The sequence below is a fragment of the Giraffa tippelskirchi genome, chromosome 1 (assembly GCF_054371585.1).
Source record: "Giraffa tippelskirchi isolate mGirTip1 chromosome 1, T2T-mGirTip1v1.2.pri, whole genome shotgun sequence".
In the NCBI taxonomy this organism is placed as follows: Eukaryota; Metazoa; Chordata; class Mammalia; order Artiodactyla; family Giraffidae; genus Giraffa; species Giraffa tippelskirchi.
Genome location: NC_137275.1, coordinates 14,779,096 through 14,794,337, shown reverse-complemented (window position 1 = coordinate 14,794,337; position 15,242 = coordinate 14,779,096). Strand labels below are relative to the sequence as shown.

General features: G+C 43.4%; 1 protein-coding gene across 40 annotated transcripts in view; it reads left to right on the top strand.

The window, feature by feature from the left end:
- AFF1 (ALF transcription elongation factor 1) overlaps positions 1 to 15,242 on the top strand; it is a 198,940-nt gene that overhangs the window by 47,311 nt on the left and 136,387 nt on the right. For 30 of the 40 annotated variants that reach the window (XM_081581100.1, XM_081581021.1, XM_081580993.1 and 27 more), the window contains exon 1: positions 7,616 to 7,814. The exons of the other annotated variants lie outside the window; for them this stretch is intronic. In XM_081581100.1, the coding sequence (XP_081437226.1) occupies positions 7,798 to 7,814 (17 nt within the window). In that variant the 5' untranslated portion in view covers positions 7,616 to 7,797. Of the gene's footprint in view, positions 1 to 7,615; positions 7,815 to 15,242 lie in introns of those variants that run through there. 40 annotated transcript variants of the gene reach the window in all.

Below are 15,242 nucleotides of genomic sequence, written 5' to 3'. Positions count from 1 at the left end.
ATGAGGCCACAAGGAGCTGGACACCACTTAGCAATAAAGCAACACAGCACACATCTCACATCCAAGGGGAAGTTGTTGTTGTTCCCCAAGGGGAAGTACCTGCCTTCAAAGTGATGTCCTCTGTGTGGGAGTTTTTTGTTTTGTTTTTTTTTTTCTATTTAGTCCCCTTTTCCTTTGAATCTCATGTTTTGAAAGAGTCCCTCTACCAAGCAAACTCCATTTAAAACCATTTTGTTTGTTTTTCTATTTTTAAATCAATCCAACCACGTACAGTTGTCAGCTGGACTTCCGGATCAGCATGAGCTAACAACTGGTGTTGCCACAGTCAGTTGGCATGAGCTCCAGAAAAGCCCAGAGCAGAGTAGTCGTTCACATACTTTCCATGGGCAAATATGTGATTTCCTTTGGACTTTCAGAAATGTTGAAAATAGTTCACTGGTCTCTAGTTGCTTCGTTGGTGGACCCAGGTCAGAGTCCAGTGACTGCATGATGAGAGAGTGCCTCAGATTGGCTGTGTGGGGGGACATTCAGAGGCAGGAGGAATTCTTGCCTTCTACCCCTCCAGCAGAGTTCTTCACAGTTCTGTTTCTTAATTATCTGCATTATCTTCTGGCTGTCTTTCTCGTAAACAAACAGACATTCCCTTCAATCCCATCCAGCCTCATGAGTTGATAGACATAGAGTTAAGAGGTTTTAGTAGGTAAAGGGTGTGAAGGTAAGATATCAGAGAAGTCTTCTGAGAAGAGCTGCCTTGGTTGGGATTTGTTCCCTGGTGGCTCACTCAGTAAAGAATCCGCCTGCAATGCAGGAGACCTGGGTTCAATCCCTGGGTCAGGATATTCCCCTGGAGGAGGAAATGGTGACCCACTTCAGTATTCTTGCCTGGAAAATGCCACGGACAGAGGAGCCTGGAGGCCTACAGTCCTTGAGGAGTTGCAAGAGTCCAACACGACTTAGTGACTAAACCACCAGCATAGGGTGTCTCCAACTGGAAAGAGGGAAGGGGCATTCCAAGAAGATACTCTGCAGAGATCCGTGACACAGGGAAAGTATCTGGCTGGAGGGCTTTTGTGGTGATAGGGTGGGGAGGGGACTTCGGGAGGTTCGTGGATGAGAAAGAAAGCTACTGATGTGGGGGCAAATTGGGAAGGGTATTAGATGCCCCTGTAACAAGTTTATTCTTCAGCCCCAGGCAGGGAAGACTTTTTTTTTTTTTTCCTTTCTTTTTTTTTTTGTGAGAGAGTAACATCTGATAAGTATTTTAGCAACAATATATTCTTGCAGTGGGACTGAAGGCTAAGTCAGGGGAGAGACTTGGCAAAGGAAATACTTGTTACTAAGCTATTGAAAAAGTATGATGGTTTATGAAGAACCTGAACGAAGAGAATGGGAGACGTTCTAGAAAGAATGAAAGACATTATGGTTATTTCAAATTTCCAATAGGAATCAGATGATGGAAGACTCAGCGAATTGGTACAATATTGACTCATTAAATATAAGTTGGTAAGTTAAGGATGCATACTGTTGGCCATAGAGCAGTGGTATCTAAACTTGAGTGTGAAACAGAATCACGTTGAGGGCTTGTTGGACCACACCCACCAAGTTTCTGCTTCTGTAGGTTTGGGTGGGGCCTGAAAGTTAGCAAAGGAATGCAGGTCGGGATTAGCAGAGGAACCCAAGGAAACAAATGGAAGACAGAGAGCAAGCTGATAGGACTTCGGCCAACCATATCAGTAATTAAGATAAATGAGCAAACATACCAGGTACAAGGCAAAGATACAGCAGACGGGGTGTTCAGTTCAGTTTAGTTCAGTCGTTCAGTTCAGTTCAGTTGCTCAGTTGGGTCCGACTCTTTGTGACTCCAGGGACTGTAGTACGCCACGTTTCCTTGTCCATCACCAGCTCCTGGAGTTTGCTCAGATTCATGTCCATTAAGTTGGTATTGCTCTCTAGCCATCTCAACCTCTGCCACCCCCTTCTCCTTTTGTCTTCAGCCTTTCCCAGCATCAGGATCTTTTCCAGTGAGTCATCCCTTTGCATCAGGTGGCCAAAGTCTTGGAGCTTCAGCTTCAGCATGTCCTTCCAATGAATATTCAGGGTTGATTTCCTTTACGATTGACTGGTTTGATCTCCGTGCAGTCCAAGGAACTCTCAAGAGTCTTCTCCAGCACCACAATTCCAAAGCATCAGGTTTTTTGGCCCTCAGCCTTCTTTAAAGAAGTTTTCCCTGGAGATATGCAAACATTCTTGCATGGAGAAGTGGATTAGAATATCTCCTTTGGTCTCCTTTCTGGAGTTAAGATTTGGTCATAGTTTATTTTCTACAATAATGATAAATTATTACATTGCAAAAATGATAAGTTAATAAATAACAATAAAGATAAATATTCATTTTATAATACTTAGAATATTTTTAAATGCCCAGAATAAGACAAGTCATTCCATCCTTCACAACCAGGCATACCTGTAGCTAGCCTTTGGCACAGAGACCCACTCAGTCTTTTGAATACACAAATTTATTTCCAATTTTGATGAAGTGGGTTCATAACAAGTACACTGTTTAACAACTTTTCTTTAACCTTATATTTTTTCATGTCATAAAATATTTTTATAAAACAGAAGGATGAAAGCATTTTCAACCCAGGAGGAGAAAAAGCATTTTGAGACTGATTAAATATGTACAACTAGTCTCAAAATGCTTTTTCTCTCCTGGGTTGAATATGCTTCTACATCCCTCCCTGATCTGCTGATTGAAAGTCCTCTGAATTTTGCCTTCTGCTTTTATTCCAAAGAATGGAATCAGCTAACCGTAAAGAAGGCAGAGCGCTGAAGAACTGACGCTTTTGAACTGTGGTGCTAGAGAAGATTGAGAGTCCCTTGGACTGCAAGGAGATCAAACCCATCAATCCCAAAGGAAATCAACCCTAAATATTCATTGGAAGAACTGATCCTGATGCTGAAACTTCATACTTTGGCCACCTATGCAAAGAGCTGACTCAATGGAAAAGACCCTGATGCTGGGAAAGATTGAAGGCAGGAGGAAAGGGAGCTGGCAGAGGATGAGATAGTTAAATAGCATCACCGATTCAATGGACATAAGTTTGAACAAACTCCAGGAGATAGGGAAGGTCAGGGAAGCCTAGCATGCTGCAGTCCCTGGAGTTGCAAAGAGTCCAACAAGACTTAGAGACTGAACAACAACAACCACCCTGACCCCCCATCCCTTCTCTGGTGAAGGTGAGACTGTCCCCTCCCTGTCTAGAGAAACCACCCTTTGCAGATCCAAGCAGCAGCTCAGGTTGAATGATGGGTGGCTCTTGGCTTTTCTGAGGTGACATGTTCCACTAAGTGAATAATCCTTTGGGGACAGCTTCCCAAAGTGCCTTTTTTATACCCAGGAAAGTGTTTTTGGGCAGCTGGGAAGTATGAACTTGGCTTTGTGGGAAGAGGTTTGTGCTGGAGTTACAGTTCTGGAGGGTCACTGACGTTTTTGTCCAAGATAGCATACAGACTGAGGGATAAGGGACATTTTCTAACATCTTATATTGGTTCCTGGATGTATGAGCAGAAAGAATTATAAAACACAATGCGTTCCCCCCAAATAGAGAGAGAGGTATCATGTAAGTCCACAGAGGAGAGTTTTGAGGAAGGTGGGATCACAAAGCAAGCTGACCATTGTTTGTTTAGGAAGTGTGGCGGTGATGGCAGGAGATTGGGCAGTGGCTTGTAAGGAGAGGAGACTGATAATCTCCTAATAATCGGTGGAATAGCCGATTGTAAAGAAAGCTGTGGCAGAGAAAATAGAAGGTGAGCCTGGAGCATCTCAGAGTACCAGAAAGTAAGGAAGTGCTTTAAAGACAAACGGATGGAAGCAAGCCAAAGAGATCAGGAGCTGATGGGAAAGAGCTTCCAGTGGCCAGAGCCAGAACAATCTGAGCAGTAAAGTCCATTGTAGAGTACTGGGTTAAAGCCCAAAGGATGAAGTAAATATCTATGAGTATATGCTATACTGGGGCTTCTCTGGTGGCTCAGTCCGTAAAGAATCTGCCTGTAACACAGGAGATTTGAGTTCGATCCCTGGGTTGGGAAGATCCCTTGGAGAAGGGAATGGCTACCCACTCCAGTATTCTTGCCCGGGAAATCCCATGGATAGAGGATCCTGGAGGGCTACAGTTCATGGGGTTGCAAAGAGTCGGACATGACTGAATGACTAACACTTTTCGCTTAGCAACTGAGCAACAACATACTCCTTATTTGTAAGGTAAATTGGCTTCATTAGCTGGTTGAGTTTGAGTGAACCTTAGGGCCCAAGGATTCTTCACCTGAAGTCTATGGAGCCTCCAATCCTCCCTAAGTGGGCTGAACGAGGACCTTAGACATCAAAGTATAGCAAATATTGTGTGTAAGGGTCTGTATCCTCAAATCTCATCAGGAAGCCAAAGAATTCTGTACCCCCAAAAGGTTAAGAATGTCCTTTGTTCATTTTCACTGCTGATCAAGACTGTAGGTTGGATACAATGGTGTTTTCAAAACACTTGGAGAAAATCACACCCACGTGTGTACTGCAATGCTTCTTCAGCCACAGGCAGTATCCAATTCCAGAATCATTTCTCCAGCACTTTCCTATAGTTTTGTTAGATCTATTACAAATCAAGTGTAATCCCACTTCAGTTTCAAGTTACCCTCAGTAATTTACATTACAAATGATCTTGAGAGCTCTGGGAATGTCAGGTGTACTGGTGATCTGTTGACTTCATATTTCCTTGCATGTGAACATTTGCCGTATTCTTTCATTTCCTCCTCTTTAGTGGAATAGAACAACACAGTTCACAGGGGAAAATGTAATTTTAATATAAATGATTTTACATTACTAGCCAATGATAAGTGGAAATTTTGGGAGTAAATGCCATTATGCAGTATTGTTTCTGCTGCCTTTATATGTCTGATACCAGTTTAAAGCATAAATGATTATGGTTGGTATTTAGAATAACTGTGAGAAAGATGGGCTAACAGGTAACCCGTTACCTGTTAACTTAAATAATGTTTTTATTTTGAGAAAAACAAAACTATTTCAAAAATTAAAAACTTTAGTAAGAGAAATAGTGTTATGCAAATCTCTTTACTGTCTAGCTTAATAGAAGACAGCTGGATTCTCATATCTGTTTCTGAAGTCAGTGTGTTGCAGTGTTATTTTGGTTGAAATCTATGAAGAAAATGAGAAAATGTAGCCTCACACATGAAAAGGAGCAGTACTTTAATACCTTTTTTGATATTAAAACTCTACTGTCATAATTTCCTAAAGGTTAGTTGCAGTGTAGAATCTGGAGTCATTTCATTGAACTGTTTTTAAACTTTCATATATTAAAATCCATTGGTATCCTTTCCTGCACTTTCAGTGGACCTTTTACCCACGCATGATTTTGTACTATTTAGAAAATTTTGGTCACCAGGTTATGCAGGTCTTCTAAAGCCACGTTCCTTACTGTCTTTACCTCATCAGGGACATCTTTAAGTATTGGGAAGCTGTCAAGCTCACCACAACAGGCGTCAGGTTTTCCAAAATGCTTCAAAACTCAAATTTTATCATTGTCAATAAATACTGTCAGTTGTTTTCCTGGAAGAAACAGACTCACTTTGCTCATTTTTGTGAAAATGACTGCCAGGTAACAAATCAGTCTGTCCGTCAGTTCAGTTGCTCAGTCATGTCCGACTGTTTGTGACGCCATGGACTGCAGCATGCCAGGCTTCCCTGTCTTTCACCATCTCCATTAGTTTGCTCAAACTCATGTCTATTGAGTTGATGATGCCATCCAAACATTTTGTCCTCTATTGTCCCCTTCTCTCCCTGCTTTCAATATTTCCCGGCATCAGGGTCTTTTCTAATGAGTCAACTCTTCAAATCAGGTGGCCAAAGTATTGGAGCTCCAGCTTCAGCCTCAGTCCTTCCAGTGAATAGTCAGGACTGATTTCCTTCAGGATTGACTGGTTTGATCTTCTTGTAGTCCAAGGAACTCTCAAGAGTCTTCTCCAACACTACAGTTCGAAAGCATCAATTCTTTGGCGATTAGCCTTCTTTATGGTCCATCCCTTACATCCATACATGACTACTTTCCCATTTTGTCACAAAGAACACCAAAATGACCTGTATGTACGCAAGGGTCAAGATTTAATAAAAGTAGTAATCCCTATTGGTTGTTTCATTAAGGATATATGTAAAGGAAATACTTTTTTTTTTTTTAACTGCTAATGTGTGGTGAAGAGCCACTGCCTTGTTGAGTGATAAGGCTCCAGTAGTTTCCCCACAATTGCTTTTGCACCATCAGTGCAAATGTCAGCACAGTGAAAACGACAATGTCTTTGTGTTATTCTAAAAATAGCTGTGACCTTTGAGAAGGTCTCAGGGACTGCCGAGAGACCAGGAATCACACTTTGAGAACCACTATAAAGATGCTTTGTGCGCCTTCCTCCTACCCTGTCAGCCCCCACCCCACAGCCTTGCAGTTTTCAGGCAGATGTCAACATTTCTCTATGCATGGCTCCTTAGTAATACAGTCTGGAGTAGCTCTGCGAGTTTGGTGACATCGTCGTGATTCCAAGTGGAATGGGGACATGCATTTAAGTTTCTGGTCCCCAGTGAGATGCTGAAGCCCACCTTTCCTCCTGTCCAGCGACGTTGTCTCCTGCTTAGCTCTAGGCAGAGTTTAAATGCCTTCCCTGGTCCCCTTAGTAGGACACGGTTTCGTTTGTTCTTATAGAGTTTAATATATTGTCGGCTTGCATCGTAAGTTATTTTCTAAAAACTAGTCAGCTCCTTAGTGACTTCTTTCAGTGCCAAACGAGTTTCTGTTGCCTTTTCGTCTGCATGTTGTCCAGTAACAGAGAGGGCGTTTTGTAAACATTTGTTTCAGTGAAACTAAATCAAAACTGAAAGCCAACAAAGTCAAACAAGTGTGCAGTAGTCGCACATTTCCTGACTGCAAGCGTTGGCACGATCAAAAGTAGAGAACTTGGTCTGCTGCTGTGTTGTTTTTTTTTTAATCCCTGGTTCACTTCAGGTTCTGGGGCCCCAATATTCAACACCGATTCAAACCGGGGCTGGAGTTCGGAGCGCCGGGGTACTGCGTGTTCCGGCCGTGTGTGTACATTGTTAAAACCTTGGCAGGAGAGCGGTCGCCAGAAGCCTGCAGGCGGGGCTCGGCTGCGAGCGGGCCAGCTGGGCTGCGTCGGCGCTCGGGGCTCGACGCCCCCGCCCGGCGCAGCCTCGGGCTCGCCCGGCCGAGCGCCCTGCCCTTTTAAGGAGTCGGACCGTACCACCAGAACTTGGTGGGCGGGGGTGTCCGGGCGAGCTCGGCCAACTCGAGGTGAGCCCAAGGACGGTTTCCGTTACCCTGCTAACGCGGGCCGGCGTGCCGGCGCCGCTCGGCGGGGGCTGCGCGTTGGTGGGCTCGGCGCCGAAGAAGCCCGCGCGGCGTCCCTTACTCCGGAGTCGCCCGCTGGGATCGCGGTCGCTCTCGGCTTCGGACGCGACGCTCCCCCGGCCGGTCCGGAGTGGGGCGCGCCTGCAGAGGCCCCAGTGCCCGGATGTCTATCAGGATTAGCGCGAGCCAATACGCTCGGAGCCGGAGGCTGCGCTGAGGACGCCCGGGCTTGAGGAGCAGGTAGTCCCGTCACCTCAGGGAGTCGCGCTGGGGAATCGTCCCCGCCCGGCCCCGGCAAATGGTGAGCGCAGCACCAGCAGGAGGGCCGCGGCTTGGAGGCGCTGATGGACGGCAGACCTTGAGCTCTACAGACTGAATTATGGCAGCCCAGTCAAGGTAAGGCAGGCACCGAGAGAAACTTTTCCAAATGTGTGTGAGTGGCGAGGGGGATGGAAGGTTGCAGGGGAAGGGTTGGGGTGCTGTGAAGAAGACGGGCAGGAAGCAGCTTTGTCATTGCTTTCTCATCGTTATTTATGTCAGATTTTAAAAAGTAAAAAAAAAAGTCGAGAACGTGCTAGACCATTTCTGCAGAGGAGAGGAAGAGAGGTCGAGTTAAAGTTAAGGTTCAAGTTAGATTTCTCTTCTCTGCAACACCCCCCCCCCATAATTATTTTCAAGGAAATCAAGTTGGCTTAACCTGTCTGCCTTTGCCCTAATCGTCCTTTAGTTTCTTTGTGCATCTCCTTTAGGTTCTCCTGATTTTTCCCTCTCCCTCTGGTAATGCCTTGGGCAGCATTTTGGAAATCAATTAACGCGAAACAGTTCGCCTTGGGGGTTGGTGGTTGAGAATTTGCCTGGTAAGTGACTGGAAATTTTACTGCCAAAATGTACGATCGCACATGAAACGGCACAGCTTTCGTGAATCTGCTGAGTAGGCAAAGACCAGGAATGTACCGGGGTTGGTGAAGGGAGAGGATAATGAACAGCAGTTGCTGTCAGAGGAACGCTATAGTAAGAACCTCCGACCCTGACTTTCCTTGGTTTGTTACCTTTTTTTTTTTGCCTTTTGGTAAATGAGCCTATAAGAGTGATGACAAGGCATCAGTGATTATGAGATTCAGACCGCTGTGTGTGCTGACATTTTAGTTGTGACAGCAGTTAGGGCTAAAGGAGGCTTAAGAACTTAGATATGCCTTCTTTTTTAACTTTCAGTTTTATTAGAAAGTCCTTTGGTGTCACGTTTAAAATAATTGGAGGGCTCCTCAAGTTGCTTTTTGAGGGCGAAGAGTCATTTGGGGGAACCTTACAAGGCTAAACACAAGTCGGGTCTGAAGACCCAGATACGTTACAGAAATAGACGCTTTCCAGTTGAAGTGTAGGCTTGATGAGTTTAAAATTTTTTCCTAAGGGATAGAACTTTCTAGGAAGAGAACTTCACTCTATAGAGCGTCTCCTATGTGCTTTGTATATAATTAATCCTCTCCTCTCAGTGGTTTATCCCCTGCCCCCATTTTATTGGTTTTTCTAAGAAGGAGGTTCTTGGGGCTGTGTCGTAGGAAAACTTTGCTGAGAAACTACAGTTGCATCTTTATTTTTAGTAGCCTTGACTGAAATGTAAACTGCCCAAAGGGTCCAGGGCATCAAAACCTTGGATTAAGACACTGTGATTAAGAAATTAAATAGTATCTAACAGCGCTCAAAGCTAGAAAGCAGGGATTTGAACTCAGGTGTGAATGATTTCAGTGTCTGCGCCCTTAAACTAATGAAGAGTAAAATGAGGTAATAGCTAAATTGGATATGGCTGTGTGCCAGGCTCAGCGGCTGTAATTGGATTACCTGGTTGACTCTTTGCAGTCACTTAAATAGGTAAGTACTTTTTATTTTTCACATTTGTTCAGGAAACTGAGGCCCAGTCAGTCTTTTCTGGCTTGAGGTTACCCAGGTGGAGCAGTGCCCGACTCCTGAGCAGCCTGCAGCGTTTCCTCACTTCCAGGCTACCTCTTTAATGCTGAGATGAGGTGTCAAAGGGGAGCTGCAGAGCCTCAATCTAAAGGCACAAAAAAGCAGTTTCTGCCAGAAATACTCTGCTGCAAGATGTAGAAATCCAAGTTATCAGCATGGTTGTTCAATTTGCTGGTAATTGAAATAGGAAGACTGTACACATTCTGCTCTTCTACCTAGCCTTCAGATGTGCCCTTGAACTAGGAGCAAAGCCACAAGGCCATGATGTCTTGTTTGCATTATGTCTGCATTGTGGGAGTGTCTCTCACAAATAGTAAATGTGCAGTTTCTTTTATATGTGTGTGTGCGTGAGCGTGCATTCGCGCGCTCAGTTGTGTCCGACTCTTTGCAACCCCCATAGACTGTAACCCGCCAGGCTCCTCTTGTCCATGAAGTTTTCCAGGCAAGAATACTGGAGCGGGGTGCAGTGCCCTCCTCCAGGGGATCTTTCTGACCCACCTAGGGATTGTACCCACATCTCTTGGTCTCCTGGACTGGCTGGCAGGTTCTTTACCACTAGCTGCCAGCTGGGAAGCCCTCTTTCTTTTTAACCACATCAATAACTGTGCTTTATTTACTTTGTATTTCTTCTGCAGAGGGTCCAGAAATCGTTTTAGTTACATTCATCACAGATAAAATCTGAGTTTTGTTTTCATGCAATATTACATGGTAAGCATTGTTCTAAACTGCTACTTACTCTTCAAAATTACTATTTTGTCTAGCTCCCAGTGTTTCAGTACACTGAAACATCAGAATTTATTTAACTTTCCTGTAGTTTATTGCTTTTATAAACTTTATATTGCAGTACAGTTGATCAACAATGTTGCATTTCAGGTGTACAGCAGAGTGATTCAGTTATGCATATACATGTAGTTCTTTTCAAATTATTTTCCCATTTAGGTTGTTACACAACTTTGAGCAGAGTTCCCTGTGCTATACAGTAGGCCCTTGTTGGTTATCCATTTTAAATATAGCAGTGTGTGCATGTCAATCCCAAACTCCCTAACTATTCTTCCCTACCCTCCCTCCCCCGTAACCATAAGTTCGCTTATTGTCTGTTCTGTTTTATGTTCATTTGTATTTTTTAAAGATTCTACATGTAAGCAATATCATTTCTTTTTCTGTTTGACTTCAATCAGTATAACAGTCTTTACATCCATCCATATTACTGTGAATGACATTATTTCATTCTTTTTAAAGGCTGAATAACATTCCATTACACACACACATACACATTATACATACACACACGGGGGCTTCCCAGGTGGCGCTAGTGGTAAAGAACCTGCTTCCAGTGCAGGAGACATAAGAGACATGAGTTTGATCCCTGGGTTGGAAAGATCCCCTGGAGAAGGGCATGGCAACCCACTCCAGTATTCCTGCCATGAGAATCCCATGGACAGAAGAACTAGCAGGCTTCGGTCTACAGGGTTGAAAAGAGTCAGACACGACTGAAGCAACTTAGCACATATGCACGCACACACATAACGTATATATACATGCACCACATCTTCTTTATGCATTCCTCTGTTGATGGATTTTAAAGTTGCTGCTATGTCTTGACTGTTGTAAACAGCACTACTATGAACATCGGGGTGCATGCATCTTTTTGGACCGTGTTTTACAAGTCGTGAATACACATTTTCTTCACTTATAGCTGGAATGTGGTTCAAGCTCACTTACACATTGTGTTTGTGGGACAATGTCTCTCCGACATCCAGACAGAGAACATGTAGAGAAGATTGCAAGTCTTTTTGGATTTCAGGAAACCCTCAAGCTGGGCTACGCTGCCCAAGCAGTGCTAATAGAAGAGGAACCGTCACCTGTGATGTACAGTCTGGGGCAGTGACATCTTGTCCATGTGCTACTTGCCGCACCCGTTTGCTTTTGAAACAATTAATTTAGATTCTTGGACTCGCTGGATCTAAACATTAATAGCTCAGCTTGTTCTAACCACAATAGTTTCATTGTGCACTGCTTAAATAATTTGTTTTCTGTTTTTTGAGTAGAAGAGGTAGATGGAAACTTAGATGAAGTTGAATTTTGTAGCACTGTATGGTGTATGACTAATTTTTCATGTGTATTTCTTCTTTGTAGTCAGCTCCTTAAGATACTGTCTCGTATTTTTAGTGTCCCTTGCATAAGCTAGAAGTACTTTGAACGAAGAAGGGACTGAAGTATCTCCTGGCTTGTGAACTTTCAAAAGTTAAGGTTGCATAACCCTCTCCTTCACTTAAAAGCAGAAAGTACCAAATTGATTGTTTTGTTTCGCTTTGTGTTATTTCTTCTGCTAGATATGGAAGACATTTACTCAATGAAAGGTCAATTGCCTAAGTTTTAAAAATTAGATTTTGGGTCAGTATTTTGAGAACGTCAAATATATGGTTTGCCTTTTCAGAATTGTGGAGAAAGGCAGTTACTTAAAAGTGCAATGTTGGTTAAAGCAGAGCATCCTCTATGCCTCCTCTCTCAGGTCAGTGTATGCAGTTCTTGGGACTCTATAAGCGCAGCAGATTCACTGATGATACTTCCTGTGAGAATTGTAACAAACTTGCTTCCTTTAATGTGTGATAGTTACAGACCATGGCTTTAGTTTCCAAATTCTGACCTAAAGCTCTTGTCAACTATTTTCATAGACCTGTACAGCCTGGCCCACCATCTTTTGTGGACTGGTAAAGCCTGTGATGGATAGGGGAAGGTATAAAATCCTATCAGTTTGTAGATCTATCTTTTCTATGAGGATTAGCTTGCCTTGTATTGAGGAATGTGTTGATGGATAAAAGAGAAAAGAGGGCTTTGTCTGATTTTTCATCTCTGCTAACCCTTTCACTGAAGCAGTCCCTGAATATTAGAAAGGAATATATATGTATCTTCAACTACCGGTAGGGATTAACTGGTTTTAAATGTGCGTTGTGCTACCTGGGAAGCCCTTTTACGTCCTCCCCTCCCCGCCCCCACCTCCAGGGTAGGGTGGGATGGGGTGCTTCAATGAGATTGGGGGAGTTGAACTTGCTTTTTTAGTAGAGTAGCCTCTAGTGGCTGAGAGCATCTCAAAAAAAAAAAAGTGTTTTCAGACAAACTGCAAAAGGAAATTAAGTTTAGTGAACTCTCCCACAGGTTTTTTGTTTGAATTTGCCTAAAGTTAATGACGTTTAAAAAAAATAACAGAGGAAAGTCAGATTGTTCCCAAGATTATTATGAAGCTGGTTTTTGGTGGATCTCTGACTCTGGTGGGGTAAGTTTTCCATTGCAAAAGGCAGGGCCCTTAAACTGGTATGGAACCAGTTTTGCCCCATCCTCTGCCCCCACCCCCGATTTATGAGCTTTGTAAAGATTACCTTGGAAGAAAATTCATGAAAGCAAAATAGCTCTGATTAAATATGAGCAAATATCAAAGAAGAATGTTTGGTGTTTTGGAAAGTGCAGTTCAAGGAAGTGATTTCAAGAGGGAAATAATTTATGCAGTATTTTGACCCAGTGAATGTCTTCATTTTTTCCCTTATGACACCATTGTAAACTGTGTCCTTGACAGAAGAGAAACAGACAGGTCCCTTAAGTGATTTCCTTCTAGTTCATCCTGAGAGCCCAACTGAGCTTCCTGACTCAGATGAAGGTGGTAGGAGAATGGAGTCATTTTTTTTTTTTTTGTCAGCTGATTTATGGAGATCTTCTTTGGCAAAATGGACTCAAGCAGTCTCACAAGAGTTAGGGGATTCCATACTGTACCATGAAAAGGTGTTCACTAACTGGTTCTATACTCTTTTGAAAATGGAATTCAGTGAATGCTTCATTTAAACAACTTAAATGTCAAATATATTCATTATCTTAATCATCGATAAGAGAGATCGCCCTCATCTGGGTACCGTCACTCGTTTTGAGCATATGAATCTACGTATTTACTTAATAGCTGTAAAATGGAGGAATTACAAAGCGGGTTAGCTTCATAACTGCTTGGAGTTGTAACACAACTTGATTGCTCCTAAATATCTAAACTTAGTTTTCCGTTAGCAAAGTTCTCCATTTCATTTGCTTGCCAAGATAGGACGATAAATGTATTTCCAAAATCTGTCCTCTGAAAGGAGAAGTCCTGTACGTGACATGGTGGTGAGAAAGGCCTACTGGCTACAGTGTATTCTGACTTTACCTTCTGTACCAGTTGGAAATACAGCCTGTACCTTGAGGACAGATTTTCTTGGCTCAGAAGTACAAACATACCAAGCTTGGGTATCATTACCTCTCTGTTGTGGTTCAGTTACATTTTATTGATATGGGGTGGGTGCATAACTTTTACAGCTTAAATAGTTACCTATCCTTTTTCCTTCAGTTAAAAAAAAAAATTGGGGGGGGGGAGCCAGACTTGTAGTATTTTAGCTTTGCTTCGGATTGTTCTTCATTTTATTTTTAAAAAGTTATTTATTTCTGGCTGTGCTGGGTCTTTGTTGCTGTGTGCAGGCTTTCTCTAGTTGGCAGCAAGTGGGAGCTACTCCTGGTTGCTGAGCACAGGCTCTAGGCGAGCGGGCTTCAGTGGTTGCAGCACGCAGACTCAGTAGTTGTGACACACGAGCTCAGTTGCTGCACAACATGTGGGATCTTCCAGTGGCAAGTATCAAACCCGTGTCCCCTGCTTTGGCAGGCATATTCTAAGCCACTGTGCCACGAGGAAAATCCCCCTTCATTCATTTTTGTGCGAATGTAAATGTGTTCCTTTGCTCGAAATAAAACAGCAACTAGAACACAAAATAATAGGTTGCTCGAGTATATGTATGTGGCAGATGACGTTCAGCTTTAGACCCTGGGGGAGGGGGATGAATAAGATTTATAACTTTTGGTGTTAATGCCCTTGGAGACCCAAAAGTAAAAATTAACTTTAATAATCATCCCAGCGCTGACTTTTTGTGTCTTGGCGGCGATCAGTGTTGAGAATCCTGCCCCTGTGCAAACTTTCCCCTTTTCCTATCTACCCACAGCGAGTTAAAGCTTAACCTGATGGCCACAAAGCCAGCCGACTTAATATCCTGCGAGTCTTTTTCTCTGGTGAACGTCTGTTGTTTTCTTGCGTTGGTTTATTGGCTTCTTTTTTAATTTAACCAGATTGGGACTCCTGTCAGGTTCTTAAGGCTGTTACTCAAAGCAGTAATTTGATGTCAGATTTAATATATTAAGAGGAAATCCCAGTAGTGACATCTTGTCAAAAGGAACTGCAGCAAACAGAAGGGGGAAATAGATTGTATTTCTATTGATAGCTAAATTATCTTGATTTGGGGCTTAGGTATCCTGTTTCCAGAGGGACACCCACAGTTCTACCATGTTCTGAAAGTACCAAGGATAGTCCTTCCTCCCCCATGGCTCATGTGACGGTGAACGCCTGGAGGCCTGTGGGCCACTTGAGCCTTTGTTTGGGTGGGCTGGGGAGAGCTCAGGAGATGACTCTTGAGTCGCTGGCTTGCCGGTGTTTTACCCACAAAGGATCTTGCCTTTCTTTCCAGTATTGCTTACCGCTTGATTGGGCAATGGAACAAATAAAAGTGAAGGAATTTTTTAGGGGGAGGGTGGTTATGTTAAGCTCAAGGTTCTCAAAGCGGACTAGACACAAAAAACACCACGAAAGCTTCTTCACAGGCAGATTCTACACTCCCCCCACCCCCACCCAGAGACTCCTAGTGGGTAGGTCCAGGGTTGAGCTTGGGTAGAGGAGCCCTGCTGGGTCTGAGGCCAGAGGCCCACCTACCACTCTTGGTGAAATTGGGTGTGTGTGAGGGAGATACAGTATCATATAAACTATATCATGTAATGCCACTGCATTCTGATTTAATATATATTCAT